The following is a 19,507-nucleotide window of genomic DNA, read 5'->3' on the forward strand; positions in this document are numbered from 1 at the left end:
AGGATTTTTTCCAGCGTTTCATAAAACATGTCGACACTCACAACAGCTGCTACGAAAGAGTGCATTTGTGGGTGGAGCATGGAAAGGTCAGTTGATCCTAAAGAGGATGTCTGAATTCACAAGTCATGTATTAGTTCTAAAGCTAAATGTAGAACCTCATTCTTGTCTGAATGTTTGAGAGGTTAGGCACAGATTTCTAGATTTACAGCTCCTATCAGGAGAGCTTAGCAGGAGAGGGCACAGTGCTGTATGTTTTATTAGGTGTGCCTCTGTTTCTGAAATACTCAGCACTAGCCGAAGTGTTACAGTGATTCCTGCGAGGGGCTCCATGTTTTCTGACTGTGATCAGATTCAGTGTAAAGAGTCCAGGCTGCAGAGAGATGAAGCAGCTTCTCACCTCCACAGGGAACCTCCTGCCGTTGATGCTGTGCTCTGAGCCGTCTGAACCATTGCTCTGACCCCAGTGGAACTCCACCTTCTCAGCTTTAAAACGACCTGGCAAGCCAGCGCCTCGCACAAAGTAATCGTCCTTCAGCAGGATGGCCACTGAGAGAGAGGGAGGGAGAGAGAAACACAAATAATTGCTTACTGAAAATGACAAGTTTGAGAAAATAACACATCTACTGTGTGGAACATAAATATGACATTTCAGTAGTTTTACGAGTCTAATACATTGAGTGCTGTAACTTTTGCACAGGCCACATTTTGTTTTATTTCCCCCCCATTATTTAAAATTTTGACACCTAACAGTGATTGTGCAGATGTGGTAACTTTGCTCAGAAATTCAATACAGATTACATAAGCATTCATAAACATCTACAAGTCACTTATAAGCAGGCCATAAATCTGTTATAAATCTTTTCTAAATATTCATGTTTTATACATGTACGGAACCTTGCTCATCTTATTTCTATGATTTTCTTTTTTATATAAGACCTAATCAAATGATATGAATAATGAAACTTAAATGAAAAAATAACAAACCAACGTGTTATAAATGCTTTATGAGACTGGTGAAATAAGCAGGTTACATAGCAATGTTTTAAATAAAATATGCACCTAAATAAAATACATGTCATAAAATATTACTAAGTGCCATTTATAATTTACATGAAAATGAATGACAACTTTATGACAAAAATATAAGCATCAAAAAGGAGAGTTAAATACAGGTTATAAAAGGTGTTATGTTTAAATACATAACTAGAATCGAATCTATTACATTAGAATTATTTATAAGTATATAAAAATAAAATGTGTTATAAATAATTTATAAAAAGGCTATAATTGCATTATAAAGCGCTTAATTGCAGCTATATTTTGCTTATTTTTTATCCCACTCAGAGCACAGCTGCAGTTTTTTCACTGAGAGATAGAGAATAACATGCTGATGGCTCACTCTGCTCAGTGTTAGAAAGCTGTGTACATAAGTGTTTGGGCTGAAATGAAGGACACTGATTGGAGGACATTTTCACTAGATATTTAGGATTTATTCGTTTAGCCCTGTCAGACAGGAAGAGCTGAATATTACATGTGGCCTCTTTCGTCTGTCCCAACTGGCCTCAAAGGCAAGGTCTCAAATGGAGTGCTAATTCAGCTGACAGGAGCAATCTCCTTTCCGGCATTTCAAATTGCTTTTTTCAACTCCTTTTGTCATTTCATACGACTCTAGATCTGAAAGAAAGAGCTAATTTTCCCCTCCTCCTCTCTCTCTGCAGCACTTAGATTCACAAATTGGCCTCCTGCAAAAAAAAGGACATGCTTTAATTAACCAACACGACCTTAAATAGACGCCGGCTTTGTCTGACTGATTTCTCGTTCTGATTGAATTGCAGAATCGGTTCCACTTCCGCTTCTTTCACACAGGAGGTTTCTGTCCCAATTTATCTCGGCTGAAATGAGCGGCCCAGCTTTTTACATCACAACACAGGAGAGTCTATATTAACACAGCGACACACCTGAGGTCAAACTACTACGCTAGAATGCTATAGCAGTTTTTTTTGGCTGTGTTTAAGTTTGTTTTTTTCCCTTTTACATGTCAGTGGCTGTGTTTTAGTTTAGTTTTTTCCCTTTTACATGTCAGTGGCTGTGTTTTAGTTTCATTTTATCACTTTTACATGTCAGTGGCTGTGTTTTAGTTTCATTTTATCCCTTTTACATGTCAGTGGCTGTGTTTTAGTTTCATTTTATCCCTTTTACATGTCAGTGGCTGTGTTTTAGTTTAGTTTTTTTCCCTTTTACATGTCAATGGCTGTGTTTTAGTTTCATTTTATCCCTTTTACATGTCAGTGGCAGTGTTTTAGTTTCGTTTTATCCCTTTTACATGTCAATGGCTGTGTTTTAGTTTCATTTTATCCCTTTTACATGTTAGTGGCTGTGTTTTAGTTTAGTTTTTTCCCTTTTACATGTCAGTGGCTGTGTTTTTACGTTTTATCCCTTTTACACGTCAATGGCTGTGTTTTAGTTTCGTTTTTTCCCTTTTACATGTCAATGGCTGTGTTTTAGTTTTGTTTTATCCCTTTTACATGTCAATGGCTGTGTTTATGTTTAGTTTTTCCCCTTTTACATGTCAATGGCTGTGTTTTAGTTTCGTTTTATCCCTTTGACATGTCAATGGCTGTGTTTATGTTTAGTTTTTTTCCTTTTACATGTCAGTGGCTGTGTTTTTACGTTTTATCCCTTTTACACGTCAATGGCTGTGTTTTAGTTTCGTTTGTTCCCTCTTACATGTCAATGGCTGTGTTTTAGTTTCATTTTATCCCTTTTACATGTCAATGGCTGTGTTTTAGTTTCGTTTTTTCCCTCTTACATGTCAATGGCTGTGTTTTAGTTTCATTTTATCCCTTTTACACGTCAATGGCTGTGTTTTAGTTTCGTTTTTTCCCTCTTACATGTCAGTGGCTGTGTTTTAGTTTCATTTTATCCCTTTTACATGTCAATGGCTGTGTTTTAGTTTCGTTTTTTCCCTTTTACATGTCAGTGGCTGTGTTTTAGTTTTGTTTTTTTCCCTTTTACATGTCAATGGCTGTGTTTACGTTTCGTTTTATCCCTTTTACATGTCAATGGCTGTGTTTTAGTTTCGTTTTTTCCCTCTTACATGTCAATGGCTGTGTTTTAGTTTTGTTTTTTCCCTTTTACATGTCAATGGCTGTGTTTTAGTTTCGTTTTATCCCTTTTACATGTCAATGGCTGTGTTTTAGTTTTGTTTTTTCCCTTTTACATGTCAATGGCCATGCTTTAGTTTCGTTTTATCCCTTTTACATGTCAATATCTGTTTTAGTTTCGTTTTTTCCCTTTTACATGTCTGTGGCTATGTTTACATGCAGATGGCAGGTTTTTGCCATTCTGATTGAATACATGCTGATTATAGACTAAGACTGAGGAGTTCATTCTACTAAACAATCTGATGGATCTTTATGCGCACTACAAGTAATCTGATCCAATCAATGCTTCATGAGAGAGAGAGAAATAAAGAATAAAGAAAAAAGAGAAAGAAAGAATGAACGAGTGAACAAGAGACTGTGATTGTGTGAGATGGAGAAAGTGAGAGAGACAGTGAGAAAGGGAGAGAGAGTGTCAGACAGAGAGAGAGAGAGAGAGTGAGACAGTGAGCGAGGCAGATAGAGGGAGAGTCAGATAGAGAGAGAGAATGGGAGAGAGAGTCATATAGAGTCATATAGAGAGATGCAGAGAGAGAAAGTCAAATAGAGAGAGGTTCAGATAGAGAGAGAGAGAGAGAGTCAGATAGAGAGAGACAGAGAATGGGGGAAAGAGTCAGAAAAAGAGAGACAGTCAGGCAGAGAGAGAGTCAGATAGAGAGAGGTTCAGATAGACAGAGAGAGAGTCAGATAGAGGGAGAGTCAGATAGAAAGAGAGAGAGAATGGGGAAAGAGTCAGATAGAGAGAGGTTCAGAGGGAGGGGCTGCACTTTTCACCACCTTAGCTGTGCTGAGTCATTTGAAGGTGCCAGGAGAACGAAAGAACACACGCACACACACACACACACACACACACACACACACACACACACACACACACACACACACACACACAGCATTAGCTTTCAGATCATGGCTGAGAAAAACCAACAGTACTCATTTCTTCCTTCTCTCTCTCCACATTTTTACCTCCTCATTGCTGAGCTGGGGCTGACTCTAATCCACAACACGCCTATCCCTAATGATTAGTAATCAATTTACTGATTATTTAAGGACTTGCAAAGTAATTAGAGGTTGTTTAAGCCAAACAAAGACAAAATAATAATGGATTTCCTCAGTTTTTCACATAAAAAATACTTGTGGAGAATCTTCAGCATGATAAACATGGCTTTAAACTGGTCTGTGGATGCCTGGATAATTATCTAAATACTTACTCACAGCAAATCCGTCAAAAAGGTATATAGATTTTAAATGAGTAATTAATTTTGAATGAAAAAAGGTGCTATACTGTCCCAGAAGAAAGGCGCTATACTGTGACTTAGGTGGCACTCTCAGGACTATGACTTCAGTGCCTTTAGTCAGGGAACATAATTGTACCATAATCCACTGGAATTATATTTTTTAAGTTGCATTGACTCCAAGCACCTTGTCTCATCTCCAGGCTTTTTATTTGATCTGTTTTAAAACATTTTGCTATTAAAAGGCACAAATGCTTACTTTCCTCTGGGAAAAACACATTTAAGGAACACAGTTGCACCTTTTAGGGTACATTAACATAGAGCATATTTACATGCACTTAATAATCCAATCAAAGTCAGATTTCTGCAGTTATCTGATTATTCAAATGGCCATGTAAAAAGCAAATTTCTCAGGTTGGAGTAAATTCTAGAAAATCAGATTAGGAATTAGGAATCAGATAAAGAGAGCTGGAGTTTAGCTTAGTAATCAGATTTCTCTGTGCATGTGTACGCTCACTCTGATTTCTTTCGGATTTCTCAGTCTGAGCATGTGGGAAATCATTCGGTGGTACCGGAAACAAGCAAGCAGTGTTGGGGCGATATGGCAGTGAAACACTTTTGATGTGATACCAAATACATGCTTGACAAAATTACAGATTTAAATATTCTTCATCTTCCAGATCCATTTTTAAGGTAAAGTGGTGCAATTTTTTTTATTCAAAAATCATTGGCATGAACTTTGAGTTTTATATTATGTCTATGTCGCGTCATCTTCTGTGAGTTTATTGGTTGTTTGTAAAGCAGAAATCCGATTACTGCTTAACTCATGTACACCTGGAGTTTCAGATTACTTTTTTATTGATAAGATTACTGACAAAATTTGATTTTATGCAGTTATTAGATTATTAAGTTCATGCAAATGCACTCACCTGTACCTTTTTGAAATAAAAACATAGCTGCAGAGCACCTTTTATTCTGACAGCCCTAATTTGGAAACACCCTTTGGAAAAGTGGCTAAATGCTACTGTGATTGATGGAGCTGTATGACTTCAGTGAAGGCCTAGACGCAGTTTTGAGCAGGTTGACAGAAGTTTTGTGGCTGTATTTACAGAAAACACTGAGTATCTAGACTATCTAGTTCTTGTTAGCAACAATGGCATCATAGCTCAGATACTAAACTGAAGAAGCCAAACTTGGGCACCAAACTTGTCTGGGTTGATTGACCAGATCTGGGGTATGAGGTGTACAATAAGCGCAACATCTCAAGGGCTTCGTTATCAATCGCAGCTCTGTGATGCAAATTTATTAAGGGCAGATTTTAAGGTGGCTACGCCTGCAGGACCTTGAGAAACAGTGTGAAAACTGGACATAAATCCTTGACCAATGCTCATGTTACTCTTCAAGGCTTTAGGGGCTCATGAATTTGCTTTTAAAGATTTATCGGAACCCACACATCCTCACAAGAATGCCTTCTGATGGTGAGCAGGCTGAAGGTTAGAGGGTCAGAGATCAGAGTTAAAGCCTGCAGAAGGTTTAAGGCATTGTGAAAGCTTTTTTTTTCTGCAGGTGTGTTTTGCTTCATAAAGCATGGAGTGAAGAAAAAAAACACTCAGGTGAATGTTATATATAGCAGAGTGTGTCTCTATTATTCATAGGCCAACATCAAGCCATTTATCTTACTCTGCATAGATTATGAGGAGGGACAGAGGTAGGAACAAAGAGAAACTGGGTGTAACGGTGCATGGACCTCAAATAAGTTGTTGATGATCAGAGGTGTCAACCTCTAGAAAAACAGGACTTTCCACTCTGGAGCTCAAAAACGTGGTTAGAAATATAGAGAATTGTGATTAATAACCATGTAGTACCTCACAGACTCTGTCCTTTCAACAAAAATTAAACCACCCTGGGAGCCACAACATTTTATGTCCATTTTACCATCTTGGCTGTGAATATGTCGCAGCATGTGCTAATGCACTAGTGTAGGCTAAAAAATACATTATAAATGAAAATGCAGACTTACTTTGCTCTGCTTTAAACTTTAGCTTAGCTATAGCCGCTTTTCTCGCATCTCTGGCAGGAAATTTTCCTCAAAAATGGAACAGTTTCTTGTAAAATGTCTGTCAACGTTTGATTTTTTTTACAAGACTGAAGTTGGCTTCTCATTCGCTTCTTGTGCAAATTCTCCCATTCCACCTTAAACCCTGCCTGAGATGCCAGAATGTGACTGCTGCACCATTTAAGGTGGAACGGGAGAATTCAAACAAGAAACTGACTGTAGCTTTGTGATGTTTCAGTGTTTGACAGTTTCTCGTTGCAGATTAAACCTTACAGGGAACCAGCTGGAGCGATTATAAACGCAAGTAAGTTCACTTGTCACCAAATTATCATCCTAATTCTCTCTGCTGTTTAGTTAGCAACTAGCTAGGCCAGATTGTTGTCTGCACTGCTATGGTGACCAACAGTCTGCAAACCAACCTTCAAGACTAAAGGGTCAATTAGCATTTTACATTAACTCCAGCATTTCAGACCATCTTTTGTTAGAACTGCGTTAGAAAGATCAGAAGAGCTTTATTTTACTGCAAAAGAGGGTTATTTTATTTTTACCTAAAAATCCAATTCTTCTGTGGAGCTGCAACAGGGCAGTAAAGGAGCCACATGCCTCTCCGGAGCAACATGTTGCCGACCCCTGACATAGACAATATAGATCTACCATGCTAAGATTGGACATCTCTTAATAAACACCTCTAATATAAAAAAAAGACTTTTTAAACGTAAAACTGTGAAAACCTATTTAAAGAAAAGGATCAGAACCCTGAGTGAATAACTAGACAAATTTACCAGCCCTCACTGGTCTCACTGAAGGCCACTGAATTAAATTTGCATCAAGAGCTGAACTATAGTAGCCTTAGTTTAGTAGTGGACAAACAGCACCCCGTATGCAGAACAGCAGAGGGAGGAGTTTTGATCATCTTGGAGAGATTGATGTGTTTACACTTGTATGAACATGCATCTCAGATCACCTGCTGAAGCATTTTTTATGTGGATAAACTCTGTCCACATATAATCCTGATACGCGAGAAGTGAGCAGGTGTAAACGGGGTCTAATCCTTTATCCCTGAGGTGATGATCTGATTATTACAGTGCAACACTTTTTTTTTTTCATTCTGGCAAGTGACACTCTGAAGACTCTGGAGGCTCGTGTCTCGTGTGTGCCGATAACTGCTTCGTCTACGCACAGCGACAACAAAAACCTCACACAAGTCAGTACACCAGCGCCCGCAGTCTGAGCCCATCACTATGGAAATGTAACACCACAAAAAGGAAAAACAAACCTGAAAACCTATATGACCCTAAAAAGTATAAAGTACCTCCAAAACTGGAAAAAGCATTTTAGACAGGTAAACCATATGAACTGACACTTCAGTGGTGGTGTGTTTGATGTGCGTGTGTGTGAGGAGTCAAGCTGAGGTGACATTATTACAAAAAAAACCCTAAAAAACTCTATTATACAAGTTTCAGACAGTCTACTGATCTCTGAGAGAGAGAGAGAGAGAGAGAGAGAGAGAGAGAGAGAGAGAGAGAGAGAGAGAGAGAAAGAGAGAGAAAACGAGCAAGAAAGAACTAAAATGTAAGAAATGGTAATAGAGACTGGAGAGAAAGAGAGAGAGAGAAAGAATGTATGTGTGAGAGAGTGAAAGACTGAGAATAAGACAGTGAGAGCAAGAAATACAGAAAAGAAGAAGAAAGGGATCAGAGAGAATGAGAGAGCAAGCAAGCAATATAGAAAAAGAAAAAGAGGTAGAGAGTGGAGAGACAGTGAGAGGGAGTGGGGAAGAGAGAGAGAATATGGGAGAGAGTGTGAAAGAGTGAGAACCAGAGCAAAAGAAAGGAAGAAATTCAGAAAAGTGGGAGACACTGCAGAGGTAGTGGAGAGAGAGTGTGAGAGAGCAAGAAAGCAATATAGGAAAAAAGTGACAGAGAGTGAATGAGGGAAAATGAGATAGTGAATGAGACACACATATATGTGTGTGTGTATATGTCTTCTTATATATACTTTTTTTACACTTTATTTTATTGTTCTTTTATCCTTTCACTCTAAAATTACTCCACAATCAAAGTAAAATTTTAAGCTCAATAGTTCTTTTTGTTAAGTGTTTTCCGACTCGATACACTCATCTCTCAAATTGATGAATTTTTGTCTAAAAAAATTGCTGCCTTTGCAAAATAAGCGTAGCATTATTTGTCAGGCCAGTAAAGCACCTTGAAGTGACTTGAATTGAATTGAAAAAAATACAGAAAAGAGGGAGAAAGAACTTGGAGAGAGTGAGAGAGCAACAATGCAATACAGAGAAGGAAAGAGAGAGTGGAGAGAAAGCAACAGTGAGACAGAGTGACGGAGAGAAAAAGGAAAGCGAGATAAACTCACCCGTTTTTCCTGTGTTCTTCATGGAGGTTTTATTAGATGACTCGGCCTCGAAGCCGTCCAGTGTGAGCTCCTGATACTCCATGGACACTTTGGTATCCTGATCTGCTATATTGATTGGTGATTGGTTCCTCTCCTGGCACTCAGGATAGGCTGCCGCCCACCCCGTCTCCGGACCGTACGCACCTAAACGAGAGATCAATCAGTTTAACCTTGAAACAATACACCACACGACCCCCAACACACATAATTTCTAAACCACTTATCGTTCTGGGTCACTTGTGGCAGGCGGGGGTTGGGGGGTTTGGTGCCTATCCCAGTGGTCATTTTGGCAGGAGGCAGGTAACACCCTGGACAGGTCACCAGTCAATCGCAGGGCAGACAACCACCCAATCAATGTAACCAAACACTGATGATGATGGGGATATTAAACAAGCGCTACTCATGTTAGTTGGGGTCTTCTCGATACTCTCTCTTTCTCGCTCTCTGTCATTTTCACTTTCTTTTTCTTTGTTGCTTCTTCTAACATCATCTACTTTGCACTTAGATGCACTATTTCTAGCCTGGAGAAAAGATGGTTATACTAGCATTTGATTGATAAGCATTTTTTTCTATTATTAGTATTTCTACTGTCTTTAGTTTGCCTTGTTGTCAGAGGAGTAGAAAGAGGTCTATATGTCTCAATTATGATACAGTAATTAGTAAAAAATAATAATAATAATCAATCAAATCAGTAATCTCACCAAGAATTAAAACGCACCTATCAGCCTTCAGTATTACTCCAGTGTCAGTCAAAACAACAGACAAGCCTTCTGAGTATTGCTGTGTTCTGTCTGTCCGTCCATCCTCCCGCCTGTCTGCTTCAAAGAGCTGCGGGAGCTTGAAACGTATTGATTAAGCCGTCACCCTTCAGCTCAAATTTAAGACGTTTCAATCAGTCGGAAAACTGACTATGATATCGGCTTTTTATCATTCCACACAAACGGCTAAAGTTTTGACAGGTCTAAACGGTGAGAGAGAATGGCGGACAGACAGGAGGGCAGCACCGCGCCTTACTGAACCATCGTGTTGGGACTCGGCCTTCGCCCCCAGTCCGGACAACTATTCCAAGTTTTTGTTCTAAATGTATTCTACTCTCATTCAAAAAGGGTCACAAAACTAAAAAGCATTCTGCAAAAAAATAAAAAGAAAAGAAAAAGTAAAAAACAAACTTCAGTCGAGTTCTTTTGGAAGGAAGGAAAAGGCCCTCTCTTCATTTATTGAGCTTCAAGGTGGTAAGATGACTCCCGGACAACCACAATGCAATGATACAATACAAAGCATCTCTGGGGTGAGCTTATCACCTCCTTTTTCATACAACCTTCAATCACTTTTGGGTCCCATTATGTCTTGGTTTAACACATCTTCTGGAAACCCCTTATTTCCAACCACTCTTAACATATATACATATATATATATATATATATATATATATATATATATATATATATATATATATATATATATATATGTATATGTATATGTATATATGTATATATATATATATAAAAGTTTCTCAGCCTTGTCCTATCAAGTCCCCCTGTCCTCCTCCCAAGGCCGTTGTTTTAGGCACTTCCGTATTAATTTGGCTCAAAGACCAGTTTTTGCCAGTGCTTATCATCTAGTCTTTTATTAACGGCTAGCTTGTGTTCATCTTTTTGCTGTGCAAGCAATGTTTCTCAGCCCTCCCAAACTCCAGGTGCTTTCCTCCGTCTAAAAACCTCTTCATACAATGCACTGCCTGTATCTGGGTCAAGAGTTCATTCAGTCGCATTCACACAACGTTAGGCCTATTTTCTACCGAGGAGACTTCCTCAGCCCTATGACTTTATTTCAGTCATTTCTAAGTAAATGATTTTTCAAAAACGTCTATTTAAATTGTGATTCAAGGCCACGTTTCATCAGAAATCCCGACAATCGCACTGATAATCCTGATGTTTTAATGCAGCAGCCCAAACAGGCTGGTCTGAATATTCATGAACTCTTTCACCTCACTAGCACTTAGCTACCAACAACAGTTTGGCCACGAATCAGCTGTGCAACCACAAAAGGAGACACCATGTTTCTGTAATTTAGCACTGGAATTAAGAGGCTTATGTAGCTAACAAGTAATGAAAGCTAAATACTGATTAGCACTGTGCAAACTGTAGCTTATGTCTAATCATCACACTCGTGCAGAGCTGTTAGAGATGGAAGGATCACCTGATTTTCATCAGAAATATTCGATCAGTGAATGGCTGATATTTCTCTAACTTTCTGCTAACCAGCTTTCTGCAGAATGTCAATGCTGCACCATTTAAGGTGGAACGGGAAATTCAAACAAGAAGCTGGTGAATAGGAAGCCAACTTCAGCTTCGTCACATCCATTTCACTGGAAAGCTTTCCTGTCTGAACTATTTTACATATTTTGCCCATATTTTTGCCGTAAACACTCGGAGTGAATGTGTACAGCTGTACTTAATGCGGTTTGTTGAGGATTTGTCTCTGTTAGTGCTTTAGCATCCAAGCACTAAACTTAGCTTAGCTTACACTGCACTAGCTTCATGACCTATGGGCTCTTTTTGTCACCAACTTCAGCCTCTTCATCTCTATTTCACTAATAAAAAACAACCCCCCCCCTTTCGTACTGTCAGCCATGCTGGTTGCAGTTATTTCAATGCTTATGCTAGCCTGAGGCACCAGAATGTAACTGCTGCATCATTTAAGGTGGAACAGGAAGCCAACTTCAGCCTTTTCATCTCTATTTCACTAATAAAAATGAAGTATCTCACACATTTTCACCGTAAACTCGCTTTGTGAGCAGCTGTAAAACGTGGTTTGTTGTCAAAGCTTTGAGGATTCATCTCTGTTAGCGCATTAGCATCCCAGTGCTTAGCTTATATGCTGCATTAGCGTCATGACATTTACATTTATGGCATTTGGCAGACGGTCTTATCTTATTATTTTCCACAGGTAGGTAAAGGTAGTGTTAGGAGTCTTGCCCAAGGACCCTTATTGGTATAGTGTAGGGTGCTCACCCAGCTAGGAGGCAACATAGAAGGCAGAATGTTATACATGTAATATATTATGCTTTTTGAGTACTGCTACTTCATGCTTTTTATTTTGTGCTACTTTATATTTTTATGTTTATAAGACTTATTATATTAGAAGTCTTATAAACCTGACATAGGCTGTTTTAATAAGACTACTGGTTTGTTTTTGTTTTAAATGATGCGTTAGCACATTTCCCGGAAAAAAAGAACACATATTTTGAAAATGTTTTAACCTGTTCTTTGACAATCCAAAGCACACAGTTAACTGGCAAATCCTGATACTATGCATAAAGTGGACAAAACATTTTAAAAATTGCTGACAATGGAGACACATTTTATGGCCACTGAACCATATATTGCTTGTTATCTTTAACTATATATCGCTTAAATATATCCGAAACATGGAGCTTTTACCTTTTACCATTTTGTCAGTCCTGACCGTTTTTCTTTGCTTTTCCTAATAAGCCAGAACATTTTGGCCTTGAAAATACACAAAAATACGCACAGCCAGACACTCATTGCCTGAGACAGCAGACAGTAACATAACTCGCCCTCTTCCTCTTGACTCCCTCCGAAGTGCAAGCCTAATTGAAAGCAATCCTCAGCTTTTGGCTCTTTAAGATGAATTTGTCTGCAATTATGTGAGCCTGCCATGCATCCGGGCCGAGCCCTAATGCCTCCTTCATCCAGTTAGGAAGCACCTCTCCTCTCCTCTCGTCCTGGATCTAGCCTTGGGCGTATTGATTGGGCAGGTGCAGGTTTGATCCAGAGAGGCTGCGTGCCGCCGGCCCGGGCAGGGGGGAAGTGTGTAATGAATGCAGCGTGGGGGGAGCAAGAGGAGATCACTTGCCGCTTTAATGCTCCTTTAACACGGTTACAGAAAGTGCAAACGCAAACCTAATCTGAACTAGAGAGAGAGAGAGAGAGAGAGAGAGAGAGAGAGAGAGAGAGAGAGAGAGAGAGAGAGAGAGAGAAAATGGCAGACGCATAAGCAGTTGACTGTCCCATGAGAAAGTAGGCCTCTCTCTCCAGCTCTCTTTCTCTCTATCAGCTGCTTTGAGAGAACAGAAGCAGGCTGATTTGACGTCTCTAAAGCACTGGCATTTTCCTCAATATCTCCTCTGATATTTTTGCAGTGGTGGGCTCCTATGAGACCCTCATGGACACAGCCTACTGAACTGCACTCACTCATCTACTGCTGCACCACTCCACCATACGAAACACACACACACACACACACACACACACACACACACACACACACACACACACACACACACACACTCCACTCCACACTCACTTATTCACTGCAGCTTTCTAGAAATTCTGTGTTTTATATCTGCTCACATTTTGGGAAAGAACAATTTCTCCATTTCTATGTATAAAAGTTACTATTTACTTAAAGATGATGATGATTATTATAAGTATATGTTACAATTGGTGGAGGAAGAAAGTCCAGCTGAGAAAGAAAGGATTGAACAAATAAAGAAAGAAGGAAAAACTGACAGAAAAAAGACAAAGAAAGAAAGACCAGCTAAAAAAAATAAAAAACGGAAAGCAGGCAGGAAGGCAGGAAAAAAGGAAGGCAGGGCAGCAGGAAGGCAGGAAGGAATAGATGAAAGCAGGAAGGAAGGCAGGAAGGCAGGAAAAAAGGAAGGCAGGGCAGCAGGAAGGAAGGAAGGCAGGAAGGAATAGATGAAAGCAGGAAAGAAGGCAGGAAGGCAAGAAGGAAAGAAGGCAAGCAGGAAGGTAGGCAGGGAGGCAGGCAGAATAGCAGGAAGGAAGGCAGGAAGGAAGGCAATAAAGAAGGAAGGCAAGCAGGAAGGAAGAAAGGAAATCAGGAAGGAAGGCACGTAGGCAGGAAGGAAGCAAGGAAGGAAGGATGGATGGAGGAAAAGAAAATCCAAAGGAAAGAAAGAAAGGCAGAAAGACCAAAAACACATAAAGAACAAAAATGGATGGATGGATGGAACGAGAAAAGGAAGCAGGGAAAAACGGAAGGAAGGAAAGAATGAATCAAAGAAACAAAAATGACACAATGAAACAAAAAGGAAAAGAAAGGACTAAAGAAACAAAGAAAAGGGAAAGAAGGAAAGAGAAGGTATAAACAGTGAACGTCTGGCAGTTCTGTAAGTGAAAGGACATCATGAGGCACTCACAGAGATTTTTGGGTTGAAAAGGATGAAGGTGTTCATTCAGGAACTGTGCTGATGCTGATATGCAGCCAATAAATCCATCCCCTCTCTTTCTATCAGTAAAAACACCTTTGACAAGTCCAGTCCCGCCCTCATCTCAACGTGTGAGGAGCATGGGGGGGCTGGTCTTCAGTAGTCCCTGGCTGGCGTTTGTGTGTTGTGCGCGGGCAGTGGGGTGTGAATCTCTGGAGAGCCTTTACTTTTTTAAACACAGCTAATATTAAACAGTGCAAGCATGAAATACCTTGGTGGGGTGCTTGGCTGCTTTTCTCTCAATTAGCAGCGTTTTCTCGGCAGCCAGCCTGCTGGTGACCCCCAAACAGCCCGTAAAGAGGGAGAGGGCACGCCGCAATTTGCAACATCAACAAATGCTTTGCTGTGCCAAAATTTCAATGCACAACGTTTGCAAGATGTGTGGCCAACGGCACATTGTTACACACTAAACAGACATACCTGGGGGGAATATGCCTTTGGAGGGAGAGAGAAAGAGAGAGAGAGAGAGATAAGTCATAAGACGTCATAATAAGTATTATTAGTACTGCTGGAGAATATGGGCCCTTTAAAACGTTCACACTATACACAAAGTCATTCTGACGACCCGCCGTGCACTGCACTACAGGAATGCATAGGATCTGCAACTGGATATATTCCAGCCTCACTTGATTAGGCAGAGCAGGTTTGCAGAAAGGTAACCGGCTAACAGGTTAATGCTCCATTAATAAATAACTATGGGCCAGATTAATAAAACGCACTGCCAGATTTAGGCCTGAAACATACTCCATGCAAGGGCGCAAACACAGATGCTTCGGGCTACGCAAACGGGGTTTTGCATGTAGCAGTGTATAAAAATGCATCACGACGCATTTCATAATGCAACGCAAGCACAAGCTGCATTCTGAGCGTTACATCAAGGGGCGCTATAATGACAGCCAAGACTGTCCGAGTGGTCTTGCACTGCCAGCGTGGTTTCTTAACTGCCACAGCAGACGAGCAGTTCAGTCTCACACAAAGACAAACGCACGCTGAGTTTGTACAGATTAAGTGACCCTTATTAGTCCCATAACGGGGAAATTTCACCTCCGCATTTAACCCATCCGTGAAGCACCACATACACACTAGTGAACACACACACTAGGGGCAGTGAGCACACTTGCCTGGAGCAGTGGGCAGCCCTATCCACAGCGCCTGGGGAGCAATTGGGGGTTAGGTGCCTTGCTCAAAGGCACTTCAGTGACATACTATCGGTGCTGGGGATCGAAGCGGCGACCTTCCAGTCACAGGGCTGGTTCCCTAACCTCCAGCCCAAAGAAGGACAGAGCATTGGCAATGTGTTGGCCGAACGCTGTCATTTGCGCTCATATACTTCCGTTTCTGGCCTTACTTTGACGTTAAGAGCAAACAGTGTCACAGTCATAGGTTTGCTCATTCATAAACAAGGACTCCCATGTGTTTTGGGTGTTTGGGGTGCTTGCGTGATGTTTATATGGCCACACTGTTTTTACGCCACAGTCCTGCATAAAATAACCACTCTGGTGGAAATTTCCCCAGTAAACCTTATAAGTCCTGTAGCAGGACAACATGAGGAAGAGCAAGATTTCAGATCGGTAGATTTAACACACTGCCTCTTTTTCCTGAGTCAAATTCCATTTTTGGCTAATCTTCCTCCTGTGTGCAGAGGTGGGTTTAGCTTGTAAGCTAAAGAAGTGAAGCATAATTCGACATGTTGAGATTGTAATTACATGCTCATAAAGGAATTCAATTAATGTGTGAAAATGCATTTCCTGACTGAATTCTTATTAGCATCAGCACTTTTTCTAGGATCAACAACATTTTCTGACAAGGGAACTTTCTTGATTACAAGTCAAGATCATCTTTACCAAACAATCTACTATTATGAGTCACCACGTCCTTTAAAATTTGCAGAGAATTCTTGGATTTCATTTCTTTGTTTTCATTTCTTTCATTGGTTTGTCACGACCCAGATCTATCCCTACAGCTCAGGGCCTGGACAGATAACTGAATCTAACTCTTGCTTTACATGTACACTATTAACTATCATAGTTCAAAGTTTTCTGAAAGAATCAAAAAAGACTTCAGATGCTGACCTCTTGCGGAAAAAAAGAAGCAACAAGTGGCAAAGTTTTCCAGAAACCAAATGCAAAGGCAAATTCAGAACAACCATTTTTATACAATTTTTGGGATGAGAAGACAATAAGAACTTTTTACAAAGTTTCCATTCCATTTTATTCCCTATTCTTCACCTTACTTGATCACCCTTGACTCAAAATGTATACAATATCCTTTGTTATAAAACCCAGTCTGTTCTGTCTCTACAAGGTCATTCATTAAAATTTTCCATCAGGTTGGCCACCAAAATGGATACGGAGCTTCACTTGGAGGGAGTTTTTTTATTTTTTTATTTTCTCACTTCCAATTCCATCCACTAGTTAGGACGCCCCCAGTCAAATAATACTACCAAGGCTAGGCGGGCAAAGGCTAGCACAGGCTTCCTTCGACACCTGCTCACACAACGTCATTGGACAGCCAAAGCTGTCAGAGGAGAGCACCAAACACCAGATCTGTTCCTGCACTTGCCAGCCTAGCCAGCATGAGCGAGGTCATTTGTGCTTTCTTGGACTCCAAGCAACTGATGGCTGTAACTTCACCAGGGATCGAACTTGCGATCTCCTGAAGACAAGGCCGATGCTTAGACAGTAAGCAAGGCATCATGGAGTACAGGAAGAAGGTGATTTAGCTTTTATTCTTCTTCCTCAATATTATTATTAGCACCATTAATGGTAAGCTTTATATTCATTGGTTTGGCAACAGTTGCGAATTCCAATTCATGACATTAAAGGCATTTAAATCCTTGACTGAGGCTCAGAGAGAGAGAAGGCTGTCTGTAGGAGGCTAAGGGAGCAGGTGCGTGGGTATGTGTAGTGCCAGGCAGTAAAGTCAGTGTTAAATGTGTGTGAAGCTGCAGGATTTATTGTGGCTTCGTCCATTAGGCCTTCGCTCTGAAGATGGACTCCAGGGCCACTCAGAGAAAGGAGCTTTTGTAGCCCCTCCTGAAGCTGACTGCAAATAAAACGAGCCCAAAATACACTCCACACGCTATAAACTCACTACATACACACACAAGCACTTTAGAATCGATACACACCCATTAAAGTTCATGTATAATATCGGCAGTGGAGGAGAACAAAGCTAGAAAAGCAGAGCCGCTGGATATAAGTACAGTTAAAGCAGAAATCACTCTAGAGCTTTTCAACCTGTACATAGAAAAGAATCTTGTTGACTCCAAACTCGCCTATAATATAAGAAGCCAATGGGCAGGTGCTGAATTCTCTGAATTCTATGCAAAACATATTACTGTACAACACTTTGATGCATGTTTCAATTAAAGTAAAATGTTTCAGGCTTTATCTGCAGATCTGTGAAAGATTTAGTCATTCTTTCTGTTTAGTCATTTTTTCATCGCCACCACCGCCAATATTCCACCTGTAGTAGGAACAATTATCTAGGTATGAATAAACAAGCATACTGTTTCACAGTGGTGGAGGTAAAGCGTGTACTATGCAGCTCAATTCCTATTGGTAATCGCCACATCCCTTCACTCTTTATTTGCATAAAGTTACATTTCGCTCAACTTTGTTGTGTTGCCGACTCTGCCCACTTCGCATCACCAACGTTTGCGCCACCTTCTGTTGCTGAGAATCGCCTTCTCTCATTAAAAATGAATAACCTCTGGCTGCTTTGTTGCATCGCCCTGTGAATGCAGGGTTAGCAAATAGGTCTTAGTGAAAGTTAATGTACCCGGGATTCCTTTTTAAGCCCTCTAACCAACCACAAAGTGTCCTGTGAGCATCCTGACAGAAGAGTGTTTTGATGGATAAAGGTATCCACGTAAGTAAATAAAACTAATTTCAACCAGGTTATATTACTGATTAATAAATACCTCTTTACGACATTTTAAGGTGTTTCACAATCACAATATGTAGCAGTAGAATCGCAATGCTACTGAAGTGAATGCATAGCTAATATGTTAATAACTGCAATAAACAATTCTTTTACCAACTAATGCTGTTTGTTAACAGTCAGCTATGGTTTGAAGGCAGCATAATGCTCAAATAGCACTTCATAAAAAGCATAATGGTTTAAAGAACACGGCACATTAATAATTAATACAGAACACAATTGATGTGCGTACATGGATGCCCTGGCCGGGGTTGGGTCGGGGTGGATTTGAGATGAAAGCTTCCTCAGGCTGAGTGTTTTGTTCAGAAAGCACTACAGTGTGTGTGTGTGTGTGTGTGTGTGTACACTCCCATGCAAAAAACGGGCCAAGTCCCAAAATACAAATGGCTTTCACTGATGGTTTTGGGCTGGTCAGAGTCCAGATTTAACCCCTATAGAGAATTTTTGGTCTCAGATTAAACACAAACTAAATTGGCAGTGTTTTTAACTGTAGCCATCAACGCTGAGTGGAACAATATTGACTCTTCCTTCTGTAAAAGGCTGTCTGCAAGTTTATCCACAAGACATTTAAAGAAAGGGAAAAGCCCTTCCATACTAACTTACTTCATCTATTAGTTTACTTCTTGCTAAATTCATGACTAATGATTTGTTGTTAAGACAAAGAAAAGCTTGATGTATTTCCATTTTGGGTATATATTAAAACAATAAACAAGAACATATTTAAAGCATTTTAGCCATTCAAGTGACGTTTTTTAAGCATTTATACTGCCTCTTTACGGTCAATCATATTGTAAGTACTTTAAATCAAGGCTGTGATATTAAGTTGTTTAAGCTGTTTATAAACTGGTGTATGAGAAACTGAATTCTTCAGCATTATGTGAATTTCTACAGATCTCTAAATGAGCCATACACTATCAGTTATACACATACATATGTGCTTATATAGTGCACCAAACGTGGTTCAGCTAATCAAACTTTCGAAGCAGAACTATTTATTGGTAAAAAGCGCTTTAAGAAGGAGCAAATAAGTTCTTTTATTGCGTTTTCTGAATGTCTATTGAAATACTAAACGTAATGAATTACAGTCACGCTATAAATAAAAGCAAGACATTCACTTCATCTTGACTGATTAGCTTCATATTGATGCAAATTTAATTTCCGGATTAAATATATATTGATATGCACCTGTGGCTCACACACACACACACACACACACACACACACACACACACACACACACACACACAATCAGACAGCACTTCATGGTCTTCCGTCTCACAGGCCTGACGCCCTTGAGTAGGTAAATGTGCTGATCTCTTTAACAGTCAGGAGCAGCTCCTTGAGCAGGACCATCAGTAAAAATCAGCTGAAGTCGTTTTCCACAGGACGAATAAACGCCTCTCTCCCTCCCTCTACCTCTCTCTCTCCCCCTCCAGTCACCTTG

At 40.1% G+C, this 19,507-nt stretch overlaps 1 protein-coding gene across 3 annotated transcripts in view; it reads right to left on the reverse strand.

The window, feature by feature from the left end:
- The window catches only part of ptprga (protein tyrosine phosphatase receptor type Ga), a 438,997-nt gene that overhangs the window by 162,686 nt on the left and 256,804 nt on the right, over positions 1-19,507 (reverse strand). For all 3 annotated transcript variants that reach the window (XM_037532284.1, XM_017712211.2, XM_037532285.1), the window contains 2 exons: positions 8,823-9,005; positions 398-546 (listed from right to left, as the gene is read on the reverse strand). In XM_037532284.1, coding sequence (XP_037388181.1) covers positions 398-546; positions 8,823-9,005 — 332 coding nt within the window. The remainder of the gene's footprint in view (positions 1-397; positions 547-8,822; positions 9,006-19,507) is intronic.

The sequence above is a fragment of the Pygocentrus nattereri genome, chromosome 21 (genome assembly GCF_015220715.1).
Source record: "Pygocentrus nattereri isolate fPygNat1 chromosome 21, fPygNat1.pri, whole genome shotgun sequence".
In the NCBI taxonomy this organism is placed as follows: Eukaryota; Metazoa; Chordata; class Actinopteri; order Characiformes; family Serrasalmidae; genus Pygocentrus; species Pygocentrus nattereri.